We start from the raw sequence: 17587 nt of genomic DNA on the forward strand, positions 1-17587 counted from the left end.
TTACAGGGCTTTTGTTGCTGTTGTTCTTAGTTAAGGTAAAGAAGCATTCGAGGAATCATCGTTGGAAAGTCCGGTTGCGGAAAAACAACGTTGCTTCTCAATTTGCTGCTCAAGCCTGGATGGTTGGATTATAACCATTTACAAGTTTTTGGGAAATCTCTTTTCCAACCCGAGTACCAAATACTCAAAAGCTCGTTCGAAAAAAATTTGCCAAAAAAGATCATCCTCGATTTGTTCAAGGTACAAAACGAAATGGAAAAATTGAATTTAAACCCAGAATGCGTCATTAACGACCTTTCAAAAAATTTTTCCGAAACCGAGGACATGAATTGCCAATTTTTCGAAACGGCTGACGATGTTCCTGAACCTGAAGACCTCGATTCAACAAAAAACAATTTGATGATCTTTGACGACCTTCAATTAACCAAGCAAAACAAGTGCGAAAAATATTACATCCGCGGAAGACACTCCAACGTCGACTGCTTCTACCTCGCTCAAAATTACTTCATGCTCCCACGACAAACCATCCGAGAAAACACCAATTTCATTTGTCTGTTTCCTCAAGATTCAAAAAATATGGACCACATTTTTCGAGACCACGTTTCGAGCGACATGGGAAAAGAAGAATTCAAAAAATTTTGCAAGCGTTGTTGGTCTCAACACCATGGATTTGCCGTCATCGATTTAACCTCAAAAAAATACGAGGAAAAATATCGAAGCGGATTCGACGATTTTTATTTTCCGAAAGAATCCTTTTAAAAAAATTTTTGTCCATTAATAAAAATGTCTGGCATCATCATCGACGTGGATGGAAATTCCAACGTAATCATAACAGAATTTTTGGACAAAATCGTCTTTGAAAAAGAAAAAACCTACGAGATGGCTTTTCTCGGCCTGGAGACGTACAACAGCTTTCCAAACTTCACAAGCAAAAACAATTCTTTCCGGTACAGCATGAACAACGGAGCCAATTGGGAAAACGTCGTCATCCCAGACGGAAGCTACGACATCATCGACATCAACAATTATTTGCAAAAAACCGTCTCAAACACAATCAAAAATTACGCGTCACAAAGCGCAAGTTACGTTGCTGCGAATAAGATCAGCTACTCACCTGAAAACATCAAAATCGGATCCAACTCAAACACTTTAAAATCAACCGTCAAACTCGGAGTAAATTATTTGATGGACCTGAACGTCGAAAACAGCATCGCCTCTCTTTTGGGATTCACAAAAAGACAATTGGACTCCAATTCAGAATACGAGTCCGACGACATTGTCAGGATTTCAAGCGTCAACACGATCAGAATCGTCAACAACGTCATCGGATCAGCCTACATCAACGGCTCACAACTCAATTGCATTTACTCCTTTTACCCATCGGTCGGTCCTGGATTCAAAATCATCGAAAGACCCACCCATTTGGTCTACCTCCCTGTCAAGGTCCCTGAAATTTCCACGATGATCACACGCGTTGTCGATCAAAACGGAAATTTAATCGACTTTCGCGGAGAGGACATCACGATCCGATATCACATTCGAGAAGTGAAATAAATATTTTTTTCCCTCGTTTAAAAAAATGAGCAAATATATCAGTGTCAAATTAAACGTGTCCCAGGGACAGATCGAAAAAATAAAAAAATCCATGATGGAAGGAAAACCCGTTAGCATCCGGATTTCAAGAGAGGATTTCCACGGAAACGACGTTTTGCTTGTGACACACACACAACACCAACAAATTTTGGACGCTCTCCATCGAGGAGTTGGAGTCACCATTAAAATGAGCAAGACTCAAGTGGAACACAACGCAAATGTCAAAGGAGGATTTATCGGAGCTCTTTTACCTTTATTGGGAATGCTTGCTGCTCGAGCCGCTCCCATTGTTGCCACTGATTTATTAGGCGGAGCTGCCTCTTCGCTTGGGTCCACTGTGATCGACAAAATTTCAGGAAGGGGTGTCGTTTACGTCAAAAAAAATGGACACGGAATGAAAATGGGCACTCACAGAGGAAACGGATTATTTTTAACACCCTGGATCAAAGGAAGCTCCGTCAGAGACGGTCTTTACATCAAAAGCGGAAAAGGTTACGAACCATCGGATCCGGATTGCTTCTCGGACCGTACTCCCCATTCTCAAGCATCCCTTTTTTAAATTTAATTTTGTGAAAAATTTTTTTCTTGGCCAAATAAAATGAGAATCTTGCGAAACGACGACGGAAAAATCAGAAGCATTAAATTCATTGAATACTTAAGGGACAAAGGTTTAGGTCACCGCGAAATTGAACTGTACAAGTCCATTCACAAAAAAAAACACAAACAAGAACAAAAACAAAAAGAAAAATTAATTTTTCGCGAACGACACCCATTAAACTTTTTTTCATTACGCGTTTTATCACGTCATGAAAAAAAAAATGTTTTTCTCCTCTTGATGTTTTCAACCCATCATCATCATCAAAAAAACTCAACACGCGATTATCAAAAAAAACTCAAAACGGGCATCAAAAAAAAAATCAACACGCGATTATCAAAAAAACTCAAAACGGGCATCAAAAATGGTTTTGTCCCAAAACTCTCCTTTTCTTGTAGTCATACAAAACGTCGAAATTTGGGCCAAATGTGGCCAAATTCGAGGCTTTCACCGACTCCTCTTGGATCCCTTGGCCCTATTTTGTTGTATCCTGTCAGGCTGAGCACGAAAATGACAAAGACAATCAACAGACAGGCTGGCAAGTACCGGATTTGGCGACAAAACCCCGTTTTTGGCTCAATTTCCATACAAAACGTCGAAATTTGGGCCAAATGTGGCCAAATTCGAGGCTTTCACCGACTCCCATCGGACCCCTTGGCCATATTTTGTTGTATCCTGTCAGGCTGAGCAAAAAAATGCCCAAGGGCATCAAGCAATTCAGTGGTAAGTACCGATTTTTGCGACAAATGCACAGAAATGCTTAGAATTTGCTTGTAATGTCAATTCTGTGATTATTTCGTCAAATTGGAGCCTTTCACCGAGATTTCTTGGAGCCTTTGGACATATTCTGTTGTAACCTATCAGGCTGAGCACGAAAATGACAAAGACAATCAACAGAGAGGCTGGCAAGTACCGGATTTGGCGACAAAACCCCGTTTTTGGCTCAATTTCCATACAAAACGTCGAAATTTGGGCCAAATGTGGCCAAATTCGAGGCTTTCACCGACTCCCATCAGATCCCTTGGCCCTATTTTGTTGTATCCTGTCAGGCTGAGCACGAAAATGACAAAGACAATCAACAGAGAGGCTGGCAAGCAACGGAATTGGCCACATAACCCCGTTTTTGGCTCAATTTCCATACAAAACGTTAAAATTTGGGCCAAATTTGGCCAAATTTGGGGTTTTCACCCACTCCTCTTGGATACCTTGCTCATTTTTTGTTTTATTATTTAGCGTTATGTATTTTTGGTCGTGTTTTGTAATAGCGGATGTTTTTTTTAATGGGACTGGTTTTGTTTTGTCTAATCAGGCTGTTTTGTTGTATTTTATTCTATATTTAACTGGAATGAGCTACTGTTGCGTATTCAATATGACTGTAGAACAGCTTGTTTGGGAGTAGCGCATATATAGAATGTGATGTAAGTTTTTCTCTTTGTATTTCAGATAGTGTAGTAGCTAGTTTGAAAGATCGGACTTTTCTATAACAACCACCATATAATATCATTGTAGTAATAAAATATTACTTCAACTATAATACTTACAATAAATATTTCCATTAATTCTCCTCTCAATCTCTTAAAATTTTTTGTTCCTCTAGTCTCATAAAAATCCTTACTCTTTAAATCCTCTTAAAACTCTCAACATTCTATTCCCATTCTACTTTCATTCATATTCTGAAAGCTCTTTACTCTCAAAATCTCCTATAAAATCTCTTAAAACTCTTTTCTCATATAATCTCTTAAAGTTCTTTTTAATGTTTTTGAAACTCCTTTTTATAAAATCTTCTTTAAAATCTCTTAAAACTCTTTAACCATATAATCTCTTACTCATCTCTTCTTCTCCTTCTCCTTACCCTTCTCTTTCTCCTTCTCCTTCTCCTTCACCTTCTCTTTCTCTTTCTCTTTCTCTTTCTCTTTCTCCTTCTCCTACTCTTTCTCCTTCTCCTTTTCTTTCGTTTTCTCCTTCTCCTTCTCCTTCTCCTTAATCAATCTCATCTCCATCTTGTTACTTGTAAGTTTTCTCCATTTCGCTTTATCATTAATTTATATGATAAACTGAATTAGTCTCTGTTAATGACTTTCCTTGGTTATTGTTTGTAACTTTTCTCCCTCCTCTCAGTATTTAACAACTAAGTTTTTGTCCAGTTTCCAGTAATCCTATGCAAGTTTAAAATTTTACATGCTCTCATAATGAAATGTCATTTACATTTTTTGCTCAAATAGGCCTCTTAGAATCCGCCATTAAAATGCTACATATGTATGCTGTGAATGGTCCTTCACCTTTTCTCTATAAAAGTCTTATAAATGCTTTCAAATAAATATTAGTTAACTATTAGCAATAGTTTCCACGAAAAACATCGGTCTAAATAAAACAGATGTAACAAAAACAGAGCTTAGAGCAGAACAATAATTTTATTAATACTAATTCATTTAGCTATGAAAAGGTTTTAAAAAATGCTAACCTTACTGCTAAAGAGGAATGGGGTTATACCTGGATATGTTAAAACTTTTTAAATCAGTTTGGATATTGATATATTTTTTTTGGTAAGGGTATATATGTGTGTGTGTGTATATATATATATATATATATATATATATATATATATATATATATATATATATATATATATATATATATGAAGAGCTCATTTTCAAAATGCAGTAAATCCAAATTATGGGTTTTGAGAAAATCAATCTTTTTTCCTACGCAATAAAATTAAATGTTTTGAAATTACTATTTATTGATTTAGTTACATATGTGTTTTGTTAATAAGACTACGATGACCACTGAAATCAAGCTGGATAAAATCAATATTTATTTCCAGTCGTTACTTTTGTTTTATTTCAAAACGCTGTATATCCAAATATTGCTTGCTAACAAAACACTTTATATCCATTTTAATTTATTTCTTTAATAAATATTGTGTTATGTATTCTATGATCTACTTGCGAAACACAGATTTTCTTATATTTATCATATTGTTTTTATAATATTGTTATTTGATATTATTTAGTTTAAATAATTATTTTAAATTTTTTTTTAAAACAACTCCAATTGGTAACTAAAAAAGCGTATAAAGTGGTAGTTTATGACACTTCTCATTAACTAGCTTTTTTGATTTAATAAAAGAAAATCAATTAAAACACAAGTTTATGCTGGAAAAAAACGTTTGTTTAATATTTATACATCAAACAATGCACACGCACAATCAAAAGAATTCACAGCTAAAAAATATAAATAAAGTTATGAACTGTCTTCTTCACTAAAGTTAGTAACATCTTCAGTGGCGTTACAGAGTAGTGTTTTATACATGGCAAGTATTCTGTTTTCTACTCCTACAAGACAAAGGAGCCGAAAAACAACATCTTTTTTAGCAAGCTTAACACAGTTCTTTAATTCCAAATATTTTGGTCGGAAACTGTCCCATTTCTTTCCTTTTTTAAGGAGACTGTGTGATATGGGCTCAGAATGGTAACTGCATGGAACCACTTCTAGCTTGTCGGAACAAATAAGGAGTTTTTTTGCTTCACTGATTTTAAATGTTTTTTTGTTCTTGACAAACCTTTTCACTTCTGATTTGAAGTCAAGTGCTGACCAGTCTTGCCCATAAACCTTGACTTTTCCATGCCGGCTAAGTATGTTTATGTATTCATCAGGCTCAAGAATTTTATCTTTTTTTTTTATATCGAGCTGTACTCGACCATACATACGATCTGCTGGCAGATATGAGTGTCCACGTTCTGGAAACGTATGTATAATATGCAGTTTCTTGAAACATTGCTTTCTTAAAGCAAGAAGCATAGATGCCATATTTATATTTTTGTTCCAGCCATGTAAAAAAAAAATATCGTTAACAGGCTGAGATTTATTACCCCTATGAAAAACAATACCTAGAACATATAAATAAAGCTGCCAAGAATAGTAGGCTTCTCCTATTGATAATTTTGGTAGTACAAGATTCTCCATCATGTCAAAGCAGATAGTAATCTCATTTGGGTGGATATCATTAAGCAAACTGTAAAATTTTCTTGCTTTCTTTCTGTGAAGAATGAAAAGTGCAATTTTTATTTTCTTTTGGTCATCAGTAATATTTTGGTTTTTCATAAACAACTTGAACGATTGACATGTAGAACATGTATCTGTTGCTGGATATCCAAATGCTAAATTGTAATGGTTTACAAATATCCCATAATAATAATGGTAGCCCACATTTTGAGCAATGGTTGTACAATTTTTGTCCAAAAAAAGTTGGTACATGCGTTTTACATTCAAAACAGAAGGCAAATATTTACGTCCAGGAGCACCTTTTCTACCATAATGACTTGCTCTGCATGTAAAAGTCTGAATATGGTTTTTAATAGCTTCTTTCATTTCAGAAAAGACTGCTTTCTTCCTGTCTCCTCCTCTATTTTCAGGTCTGGTTGTTCCATGCTCATACCAGTGTCTTGCAATTCGTATAACTCTATCAGGATTTATGGCTAGATTATAAAAATAAATAAAATATTGATTTTTGTCAATAAAACATTTTTTCAACAAATATTCATGCATAAATTATGCAAATTGTTCTAAAATAAAACTCAAGTAATTGTAAACTTACACAATACTGAACAAAGTGAAGCTTGGTAAACTCGTAGTTTGTATCCTTCAATGCATAAAAAGTACTCAATTCTCATAGTTCTTAACTTTTTTCGCTCATTATTTTTCACTCTGGCTCTTTTAATACTAACTATATTAAGCATTGATAATATAGAAGCATCCTGTGACACTTTGTTGGTATTACAATAGAATTCTGAATGACATTTAAACAGATTGTCTGGTGTAATATCTCGAGCCTGAAATAAATTTGTCATAAATTTAAAGATTATTATAACAATTTTATAACAATAAGCTCAATAAAATCAAATAAACTCACCTTGTAAAAGCCTGCAACGTGATTACACGATATAGAAGGAATTTTTCCTCCACTTGAATGTCGAAATAACTTTCTCATTTCTCTTGCTGAGTATTGCTTTTTTCTTTTTCGAGACTTCAACGCTAAAACAACACTTTCATCCAAACAATAATAGTTAGCCATTTTTAAGTTTTTCTTCGAGTTGTTTATTGCGTTTGCGAAAAATTCTCTTTCTGCACGCTATGATTGGTCCAAAAAAAAAAATAGCGTTTTGAAAATAAATTTAAAAAATCATACCGCGTTTTGAAAATAAAAATATTTTTTAGCTAAAAATAAATCAAAATATTGAAGTCTTTGAAAATAGTTACTAACATGACTTAAAAGTATTTGTTTATTTTTATAATAATGGGCAGTTAACGCAATTTTTTCAAAAACGTCCCTTAACGCGTTTTGAAAATAAGCTCTTCATATATATACATATATATATATATATATGGTTACAATCTATCCACGAATGTTCATCATACTCTACAACCATGTAACCAGTAATTGAACTGAAGTTGAGCTGGCTAACATTCTGTGACGTAATTTTTTCAATTCTAGACACAGAATTGGAACTATAATCTTGTACTTGAAGTTCATTCGTGGATAATGGTTTAAAGAAATTAAATTTTTGGGTACCAGGAATTGTTTTAGCATTCGAAAATCTTTCCAACTATATTGTGGATACGATTTGCCAATCATTTGCAGTGAGGTATTCAAAGAAAATTGGATATTTTCATAAGCAAAAGTATGTAATTAATAAGTGGTCATTATTTGGTTATGGTATGGACGTTGTAAGCTTGCTTTTGCCGCTTCACGTTTAACAGTTCCTCAAACTCCATCACATGGGCCCTTACCATGACTTGTGGCAAAGAAACGCCATTCAGCTGGAAAACCAAAATCCTCTTTGTGATAGCACAGATTTATTAAATTCTTGCAGTTTTTGTATTGTGCTGCACAGCCATCACTAAAATATGTTATTTTTAATTCCTCAAATTTCACTTTTAAAATATTAATTAGTTGAAAAAGATGAACAGCAATTGTGTCATGAGTATTACATTCCAAAAGCTGCACATAACTTCTATGACATAAATTTCCTTCATACTTATAATAAAAAGCAAAAGGATGTTCTTAATAGGGGTTTCTAGTTCATCTTCTAGTTGTAAATCATCCATATGTGATCCGACTATCATGAGCTTAACATTTTGATGAATTGTACATACACATACACAGTGAGTACCACTTGCTCCTGCAAAGACACATTCTTTTGGACGTAGCTCTGCAAACTTCGAAAACCCAGTTCTGATATTTGGATACTTTTCTGAAAATAATTGACAAACTTTCTTCAAATTACTTAAAACTAATCTTTTCTGAATATGTTTCCTTTCCCCATTTTCAATAACAGATAAAAAATCTTTTTTTCCAGGCATTACACGGCTAACAGTGTCAGAGTAATAAAACTCTTTACCATATCTTTCACATGTACAGGTAGTGATTTCCCTTTTTTTGGGTTAGGGGTTGATAAAACACCTTTGGCCATTAAAAATTTTTTTGCTTGAGATACAAGTCGATGCGAACAATTGAATTCTCTCATCACTTTTTGATTACTCCATTGAGCAACAAGTATTGTCAAAATCATGATCTTTTCACTCTTACTTTGTGTTGGTTTATACTTATTCTGGAGCAATTTAACAATGTCATCAGCACATGTGTTGGAGACTTTTTTTTTTTTTAATTGCTTCGTATTCATCATCCTCTTAAGTATCAATGGCATCTGAATTAGAAGATAAAAGGTCTAGCTTCCTTTTTACAAGTTTTTTAAGCTTTTTCTTTTTCTACGTAATATAATTTTTAAGAGTTTGTAACTTGCGTTCATCCAAGGGTGACTCACCCAATAACGACAAGGATTTATTGAAAATTGAAATTTCTTCTTCCTGGCACTGATAATTTTCATCTCCCTTGTCACTAAAAATATCTTGAGATCTGGAACTCCCTTGAGAATCTGACTTTGTATTACAATTTGCAGAATTTTCATCATCACATAATCCTATTTCGGAAGGTAAGCCAGTGATCCTCTTTCGGCAAGTATTACATAATTTTGCTGTAACCATAAGTTTTGAGGGACACATAGCTACCTGCCGACTAGTAACTACCCTTTAGGTTTTATATTGCTTTTTCTCCTGGTGTTGGAAAGGATCATAACAATAGTGTTGCCTCTTCTTTAACTCTTTTACTTTTGCTTGAAATGCCATTTTTAATCTAAATTTAATTTGAAAGTTGCTAAAAACTTCTTCCTAAGTTGTCTTTTGACGACTAATTCGAAATGAATTGATTATTTTAATATAAATATATATAGCTTTAAGCCTCATATAATTTAATACAGACTTACAAAGCTGTTTATGGGAATCCCAAAAAGATTTTTTCATGGGACATCCACAATAGAAAAAGCAATGTACAAAAAAATATTATGACCTTTGACCTTTGCCATCGACCAGGGTAAAAGGTCAAATGACCAAATGACCAATAACTTTTTTTTTATTGAACTTATCATTTTTTTGTATAGACGCAAAGTTGTTCGTCTATGCTAGTGTTTCTGTTTGCCACCAAAATCAACTTCCTAAGTATAACAACAAAATGTTATAACATTTTAACTAACCAAGGTGAAGTGAAAAAGTCAAAACTTTGAAAGGTCCATATCTTTTTATTTATTATTCTAGATGGTATTTGTAATGTTTTTAATTATTTCTTTATACCTGCTCCTGCTGTTTTTAATAAAACTATTATTGGTTTTATTAAAAACAGCAGGAGCAGGTATAAAGAAATAAAAACATTACAAACACCATCTAGAATAATAAATAAACAAAGAATGACAATAGTAGCAAAAATTAGTAATGATAAAAATAATCGAAATAACAATAGTAATAAATTGTAATAATAAATAACAACAATAATAGTGATAAAAGCAGTAACAATAATAGCAAGGACCAATAATAAAACTATTATTGGTCCTTGCTATTATTGTTACTGCTTTTATCACTATTATTGTTGTTATTTGCTAAACTTTCTTGCCTATCATTATCATGTTTATTATCATACTAATTGAGTAAAAACGATTACTGAGCATCTGGAAATGAGCTGTTATTAATTCTCAATAAACACAGTCTTGAGCATTTACAAAAATAAGCTAGAAAATTCCAGAAAGATGCTAGAACATTGTTGGTTTCTAGATGAACTACTGAGCAAAATATGTGGTCATGTTTATTCATTTTTTTGTTTCCAGGAAGTGTAATCAAATTTATATTTAAAAATTGAGTATGACTGATTTTGATGAGAATCAGGTTTAATGTCAACATAGTGATTGTGCTCTTATCTAAATCATCACCTACAAATGTGTCATTTTTTGTCTACAATTCTGTCTGTAGTTTTTATCTTTGCTTTACACTGTAGTAAGTTTAATATCCTGTAGATAATATACTAAAAGACTTAGTTCTAGAAGTGAAGCACCTCTGTACCACCTATTTCAATAAATTGACCTTAAAATTTTGTGTTGGTACGATATCAGTTTTCTGGACCTTTATATTTTATTATTCTATAGTGTTTTATATTATTTTATATTATAATCATAATAACCATTAGGACTTTTTTTGTGCCTTTCAATAAATTAAGCTGAAAATTATGAGTTAGTACATCATCTGTTTTCTGAACTTTTGTATTATACTATTTTATATTTACTTATAATAATTTATACTATAATTATAAATAGCATGAGGATTTTTTTGCTATTATTATTAAAAACTTATTATCAATTTAATTATTTTTCATATTACTATTATAATTTTTTTTATTATTACTATTATTGTCTAAAACATTATTGTTGTTGTTATTACTGTTAATACTATTATTATTGAAATTATTATTACTATTATTAACATGCTTGTTATGTCGATTCTGTGAATATTTTGTCAAATTCGATCCTTTCACTGAGATTTCTTTGAACCCTTGGATTAGTCTTTTTTGCAATCACTAATCTTTTGTTTGTTGAATCTTTTTATGTTTGGTTATTTTGTTTTTAATGAGCATTAACGTTTTTATTTTTAATGTCATTTTTCATTTGTGTTGCTTTTTTTTTGTCATTTTTGTTGTTTTTTAATTTAAATTTTAATTCGCTCTTTTTATGATGTGTTTGTTTCTTTGAGACTTTTATGCATAACTGACTATTCTTTCACTATTTTTTTACCTTAATAAGTTTAATAGTCATTTTTTACCTTTTTTGTGCTTTTCACCAATGCACTTTCACAAGCTTTTCTGTGTTTTTCAATAAAATTACAAATATGCAATCAGGAAGATGGTGCTAATGCATTTTCGAGAGATATGTATTCAGAATCAAAGGGTTGTGATCTTGTGGGCCATTTTTTTTCTATAAACTTTTTTATTCTGTAACGTTTTAGATTAACACAAGAATTAAAGCTTAGTAGCTGAATAAAGATTTGCAAATGTTTATGCTACATTTTCTTTCAGAAGAATTTTTACTTAACTTTCAAAGTAATAAATATTTTTTATTAAAAAAGAGTTTCATTAAAAGTTAATGTTATAAACCAAAGTATTTCAATGAAATTTATACCAATCTATTGCATTCATACAGTATGCGACAAAATTATTCATACCCTAATAATAAATATGTTGTAGCAATAAAACAAAAACCAAACTGATTTAAATAATTTTAATTGAAACTAAAAAAATGTTTATAATAACAACTATTAATAATATTAACTATAATATTTGCAAAATTAAATCTTGCTTTTAAAAAAAATTAAAATTTTTTAAAATTTGATATATAGGAAGCGTCAAAAGAATTTATATCTCTCAAAGTTTTATTAAGTTTATTCGAGTTTTTTTGTTTTATAGTTAATTAATATTTAGTATGAAGTCCTTGGACATCGATAACTGCTTGCCAGAGACAAAGAATGCTATCAATTAAGTTTTGTAAATAGTATGAAGGAATACTATGCCAAGCTGCCTTCAAAGCTAAAAAATATTTTTGTTTGTTGATACTGTGCTCATCCCTATTAATTTTATCATCCAAATAATACCACAAATTTTCAATTGCATTGATATCTGGACTTTGCGCAGGCCAATCCAACAATTCCATTTTATTTTCTTCGAAACATTTTTTTGGCAATCTACTGGTATATTTGGGATCATTATCTTGTTGAAAGGCAAACTGATCTCTTAATCCTAACTTGTTGACGGAGGGCATAACGTTGTTTCGCAAAATATTTACATATCCAGCTCTTGTTAATTTTTCTTCAATTTAAATTAAGTTACCAACTCCATTGTAACTAAAACACCCCCAAACAAGTGCATTACCACCTCCATGTTTGATGGTTGATTTTAATGTGTTTTTTTGCAAGGGTTTTCCTTTCCTTTTCTATAACTTTGGTCTTTTTTTGGAATTCTTTAGTTCGAATTTACATTCATCAGACCATATAACTAATTTCCAGAAATCTTGTGGCTTTAAAAAGTACTTTTTCAAGGCAAGGCATTAAATTTTATTTTTTTGAAATAAAAAATAAAATTAAATGCCTTACCTTGAAATAAAAAGTTTTTTTTGTGACACGAGGTCAATAAAACCCTGCAGAGCGAATTCTACGTTGTATTGTTCGTTTAGAAATGTTCACGTTTAGTTCTCTTTATTAGCTCTGGCAGAAATAACAGGCTATCGATTTACTTCTCGCACAATAAGCTTATCTTCTCTAGATGTTGTTTTTGGTGGACAACCTGAACGCGCTTGATCTAATAATAATTTCTATAGATCTAATGTTTTTTTACTTACAAAAAAGTTACATGTAAGAAAATAACGCTCCTAAAAGATAATAATTCTCAATATGAAGTGTTTTTTTTTTCAAGCTTAGATCTGTGACAATTTTTTTTGTTAGTTTATCCATTTTGATTTCATGCTTTTTTTGATTGTTTTTATTACAATTGAAATTACAATTTCACAGCAGTTAAATGAATCATATTTTATCATAACCATATTTTTACTTCTTTTCTGAACTTTTTTATGTTTTCCATTTCAAATGGAATTTCTTAATAAATGGAAAATCAGGAGAGAAAGACTGCTTCATTTTTTTCAAATTATATTAATCTTTTATTTATTTGTATATTATATAATCTTCATTATACAGACTTGTTTCAATATAAGTTTTTTCAATTAAAAAAAAAATATTGCTTTGTCTCTATTGGTTGCTAAGAGGTTTTTTAATAAATGCCTTAAATTCAATATCTTTTATATTTTCCAAGTTTGACTTTATCACCAACTTGAATTTATCAAGTTTTGTTAATGCATCTGCTTCAGTTAGTTTTTAAAGTATGTTTTGAAAAAGTATTACTTCAAAATTCAAGCCGAACTTGACTTGTTTGCTTTTTGCATTCCATCCTAATTTTTAGTTTACCTTTAACAGAAATATTTCTAGTTTTCCTTGTGACTTCGAAAAGAATTGTAACACTGTCAATTTTCTTTCAAAATATTTGTTTGTTTTTTTTCTTTTCAGAGCTTCTCATGATAACAACATATGACTTTAATTGAACTATAATCTTCTGTCAAATTCACTTGCAACTTTCTTTTTGCAATTCACAAGGAACATTAGAGTATTCTACAGAGGAAAGCATTTAATAATTTGAAATTCTAATCTACAGAGGAAAGCATTTAATAATTTGAAAAAAACTATCAATGCACATTTTAGTGAAACAAAATTACTTAAAGTTTAAATTTGACAGTTACTTAACAAAAAATAATCGTATGGATAATACAATGGATGAAGGATGGATTTATGGAAACATGATGGATCCATCAGGTTTTCAACGGTAATGCGTGATTTATGGATAATACAATGGATGAAGGATATATTTATGGAAACATGATGGATCCATTAGGTTTTCAACGGTAATGCGTGATTTCCTTGTTTTATTTTCGAATAAATTGTTTTGGACTTTCAATAAAACAATAAAAAATCAAATAATAAACTGAGAACTTTTTTCAATAGAAATATATTAAAAATAATTGATGGTGAAGAATCTGGCAATGGCCGCGTGTTGGATAGTGACGAACAGGAATATTTACCAGATAATAAAGTGGCAGTTTCGGATTTTGATAATACTGGTAACTTACAATTCTATTTTTTATTAAGCAACAATGATTATGAAATATAATGTTTTCTATATTGTGCATATTTTTACGAGAAGTTGACGAGAATCCACTCGGCGAAGATGAAGAAAGTGAAATAGAAACGCCAGTTAGTGAGCCAGTAATGATAGCAAAATATAGTACTAAGTGGGCTAAGACACCAACAAGTGAACATAAAGTTGCAAAGCATAACATTTGCGATAGAAATGTGAACCTACAAGAAATAGGAACATGCTATCAATTCTTGACACATTAAAACTATTTTTCACTCCAGAAATGGCTGATATCATTATATGTCATACAAATAAAAAAAGCAAACATACAACATATAATGAAAAAAAATCAAGGTAAAAAGCAACTTGTGTGGAAAAATCATGAGCTTCATGAATTTTATGCATACCTGGCTATTTTGATAACGTCTGGCGCCAAAAACATAAATACTGAGAATATGAAAAATATGTGGCAGTAGTCACATCCATTGTATCGTGTAGCAATGGGCATCAATCGCTTTTGCAACATTCGTATACTTGATTTGATGATGCCGAAGTTCGTGCTCAACGCAAGGAGATTTATAAAGCTTCTCAAATACGAGACATTTGGACAATGCTTAAAAGTAACCTAAAAAAACATTATAACCCAATAGAGCACCTGACCATCGACGAGCAACTTTACCCATATCGGGGTTGAACTAAAGCCACTCAATATATTTCATCAAAACCAGCTAATAATGGTGGATATGTGGTGCAGAAAATTCATATCCTCTCACTAATCAGATTTATACTGGAAAATCGAGTGCCGGTTGTGAGAAAAATATTGATGAGAGAGTTGTCAAAGACTTGGTAATACCATATAAAGGATATGGTAGAAATAATACAATGAATAATTACTTCCTTACTCTGTATTGACAAAAGTTTTTAGTACCCTGGGATTTAACAATTGTTAGCACTTTAACGAAAAATAAGACGTGCATTCCACCAGTAATGAATGCATTGAAAACGCGAGAAGAACTATCCACCGTGTTTTGCTTTCATGAAAAAGTAATGATATGCAGTTATGTGCCCAAAAAAAAAGGAGTGATTCTGCTATCATCAATTCATCAGGTAGCAAAGATTGGTGATGATGTAAAGAAAAAACCAGAAATGACTGAACTTTATAACTGTCAAAAGCTGATGATACTGGATAAAATGCTTCGTAAATATACTTCTAAAAGAGTAACTCAAAGGTGGCCTCTAGCATTTTTCTACAATATTCTTGATGTTACCAGCCTTGCAGCATATATTCTTTATTATGAGAATAAAGTGCTTCTAGAAAAATCATATCAGCGGTATAAAATAATCCATTTTATCGGCAACCGGGTAGAGAGCGGTGTTCTCCGTTCGTTGAAAAACCTTCGCATAATCCACAAATCATGAGGCAGTTCACAATTAAAGTAGCAATTGAAAGTTTTTTTGGTCGAGCTATAAATCCATATGTGCAACCAATAGTATCTAAATTTTCTAAACCCCAGGCACAACTCGATTCAACCGGAAGGAAAAAGATTACTGGGGTATGCCATGTTTGTCCCAGCTAATTAAAAAAACTCGAAAATCATGTTTGATATGTGAGTTTTCTGTTCGTAATGAGCATATTATTTCAACCACGACATGTGAGAAAGGTGTGAAATAATTTATTTCTTTGTTATTTTTTATGACAATTTCTTTAAATAAAAAAAATACTTTAATAAACAGTATTATTATTGTGTATAAACCCGGCTTTCATATATAATAACTTAAGTGAGTACCCGGTTATCGAAAGGAAGGAGGTATCGAGTTTGATAGTTAATAACTACTATTGAATGATTGATTCCAAAAAATTCGGACGAAAAAGTGGTGTCAAACTACTTCACCTTTGGGGATCTGAGCAGTCAAAAATATTTGAAAGGGATGTTAAATTCTACCTTGAAAACTGAAATGGATAACCGGTTACTGACCAGATAGTTAAACAAAAACCTTAAAAATGAATTATAAAAAGGCATAAAGCTATGCAGATTTAGTTAAAATGTTAAATAATTGCAAATCTTATGCAATTTTAGGTGCAAAATGAGCCTAAAACTTCTTTTGTAGGTACTCATTTTGACCAGTTTCCTAAAAATGTTGTGATTCCACCAAGATCTTTGGTTTTTAAACATTTTCTGAGCTCAGGAAAGGTTTACAAACCAAAGTTCTTGTTGTTTGAGTATTTAAGAGAAAACGATGCAAATTTTTTTAAAACTAAAGTTGGCATTACTTTTTATAAATCTGAAAAAAGTTTGCAGATTTATAAAAAGTTATGGGAAAAGCTATAGAAAATTGTTTCTTTTTAATTTCTTCATTTTTCCTCTTTATTGCAAATATCTCTTCTTTATTTGAAACTTCTGGTTACTTTCCTTTAATCAATCTTAAAATCTTTTTTTTTTTATTCAACTGCTTACAAAACTGCTTGTTCATCAAATTATTTTTCTTATCATAAAATTCTCTCTTTTTAGAATTCTTCTTAAAAATTTCTCTTTAAAATTTCGCCTTCTTTTCTTCTCTCCGATGAATGTACTTTTCTTATCACAAAATTCTCTCTCTTTTTGAAACTGAAAATATATTTTCGAAGTCCAATTACACATATAAATTGCTTATATTGAATAGTCACGTGTCTTTCTTATTTAAATATTTTAAAAAATTCCTTTCCAAATGCTCAATCTCAAAAAACAATTATAAAAAAATCAACTAAGGGCCTGTTTATATGGAAAGCGGGCTGGCTCGTTTGCCGAGCCAGCCCGTTTGCCGAGATATCGACGTCATCAATATTTTAACTTAATTTTATTTTGCGTTTATATGAATAAACGAGCTAGCCCGGATAGCGAGATCTCACTGTTTTTTGCCGAGATCTCGGCAAACGGGCTGGTTAATTTCTCATATAAATTTGTACGCATGCGTATAAACTCTTACATATTTTAAATTTGAAAGCTTCCGCGTAAAATAATAAAACTGACAACTTCCGGGTACTTAAAATTTTAGTTGTTTTTCTTTTATATTTACCAAAGATCCAGTATCTTTTAGGTAATATAAAGTAATAGCTACTTTTTTATCTGCTGATAGAGCTCTAGAGTTAGGCAAAAAAGGGTCAGGAGATAAATAAGGGCTTAATTCTGAAACCAAATTCATGAAAAGAAACCGTGAAAGGCTAAAATTTGTTTTCCATACATCAATGGGAGCTACACCAGTTATTATATTATGCCACCATAAATCAGTTCTGCCAGTTTTAAACCAGCAAC

The 17587-nt window shown here is 31.6% G+C and overlaps 2 protein-coding genes across 3 annotated transcripts; one reads left to right on the forward strand and one right to left on the reverse strand.

Annotated features, from left to right (window-relative positions):
* The first annotated feature begins 3515 nt into the window (after positions 1-3515).
* LOC149893080 (uncharacterized) lies at positions 3516-16028 on the forward strand. Of its 2 annotated transcripts, none has more exons than XM_090066176.1 (4): positions 3516-3606; positions 13673-14064; positions 14165-14280; positions 14364-16028. In XM_090066176.1, the coding sequence occupies exons 2-4, from the start codon at positions 14000-14002 to the stop codon at positions 14558-14560; spliced, it is 378 nt and encodes a 125-aa protein (XP_089922302.1). In that variant the 5' UTR covers positions 3516-3606; positions 13673-13999; the 3' UTR covers positions 14561-16028. The 2 variants fall into 2 exon arrangements, with proteins under 2 accessions (XP_089922302.1, XP_089922293.1); XM_090066167.1 differs by having other exon boundaries at positions 3536-3606; positions 13899-14064.
* On the reverse strand, positions 5341-7303 carry LOC149893081 (uncharacterized). The gene is made up of 3 exons (XM_090065939.1): positions 7101-7303; positions 6786-7020; positions 5341-6666 (listed from the first exon to the last, which is right to left on the reverse strand). The coding sequence occupies exons 1-3, from the start codon at positions 7260-7262 to the stop codon at positions 5432-5434; spliced, it is 1632 nt and encodes a 543-aa protein (XP_089922065.1). The 5' UTR covers positions 7263-7303; the 3' UTR covers positions 5341-5431.
* Positions 16029-17587: the final 1559 nt, after the last annotated feature.

The sequence above is a fragment of the Hydra viridissima genome, unplaced genomic scaffold, assembly GCF_058129835.1.
Source record: "Hydra viridissima isolate aposymbiotic clone 2 unplaced genomic scaffold, HvirCarnegie_v1 scaffold_1, whole genome shotgun sequence".
NCBI classification, from domain to species: Eukaryota; Metazoa; Cnidaria; class Hydrozoa; order Anthoathecata; family Hydridae; genus Hydra; species Hydra viridissima.

Coding starts and splice junctions, on each gene's coding strand:
- LOC149893081 (XM_090065939.1), bottom strand. CDS start 7,262: ATGGCTAACTATTATTGTTTGGATGAAAGTGTTGTTTTAGCGTTGAAG. Junction 7,021..7,100: donor ACGTTGCAGGCTTTTACAAG/GTGAGTTTATTT, acceptor AATTTATTTCAG/GCTCGAGATATTACACCAGA. Junction 6,667..6,785: donor TTCACTTTGTTCAGTATTGT/GTAAGTTTACAA, acceptor TTTATAATCTAG/CCATAAATCCTGATAGAGTT.
- LOC149893080 (XM_090066176.1), top strand. CDS start 14,000: ATGGATAATACAATGGATGAAGGATATATTTATGGAAACATGATGGAT. Junction 14,065..14,164: donor GATCCATTAGGTTTTCAACG/GTAATGCGTGAT, acceptor TTTTTTCAATAG/AAATATATTAAAAATAATTG. Junction 14,281..14,363: donor TTCGGATTTTGATAATACTG/GTAACTTACAAT, acceptor TTTTACGAGAAG/TTGACGAGAATCCACTCGGC.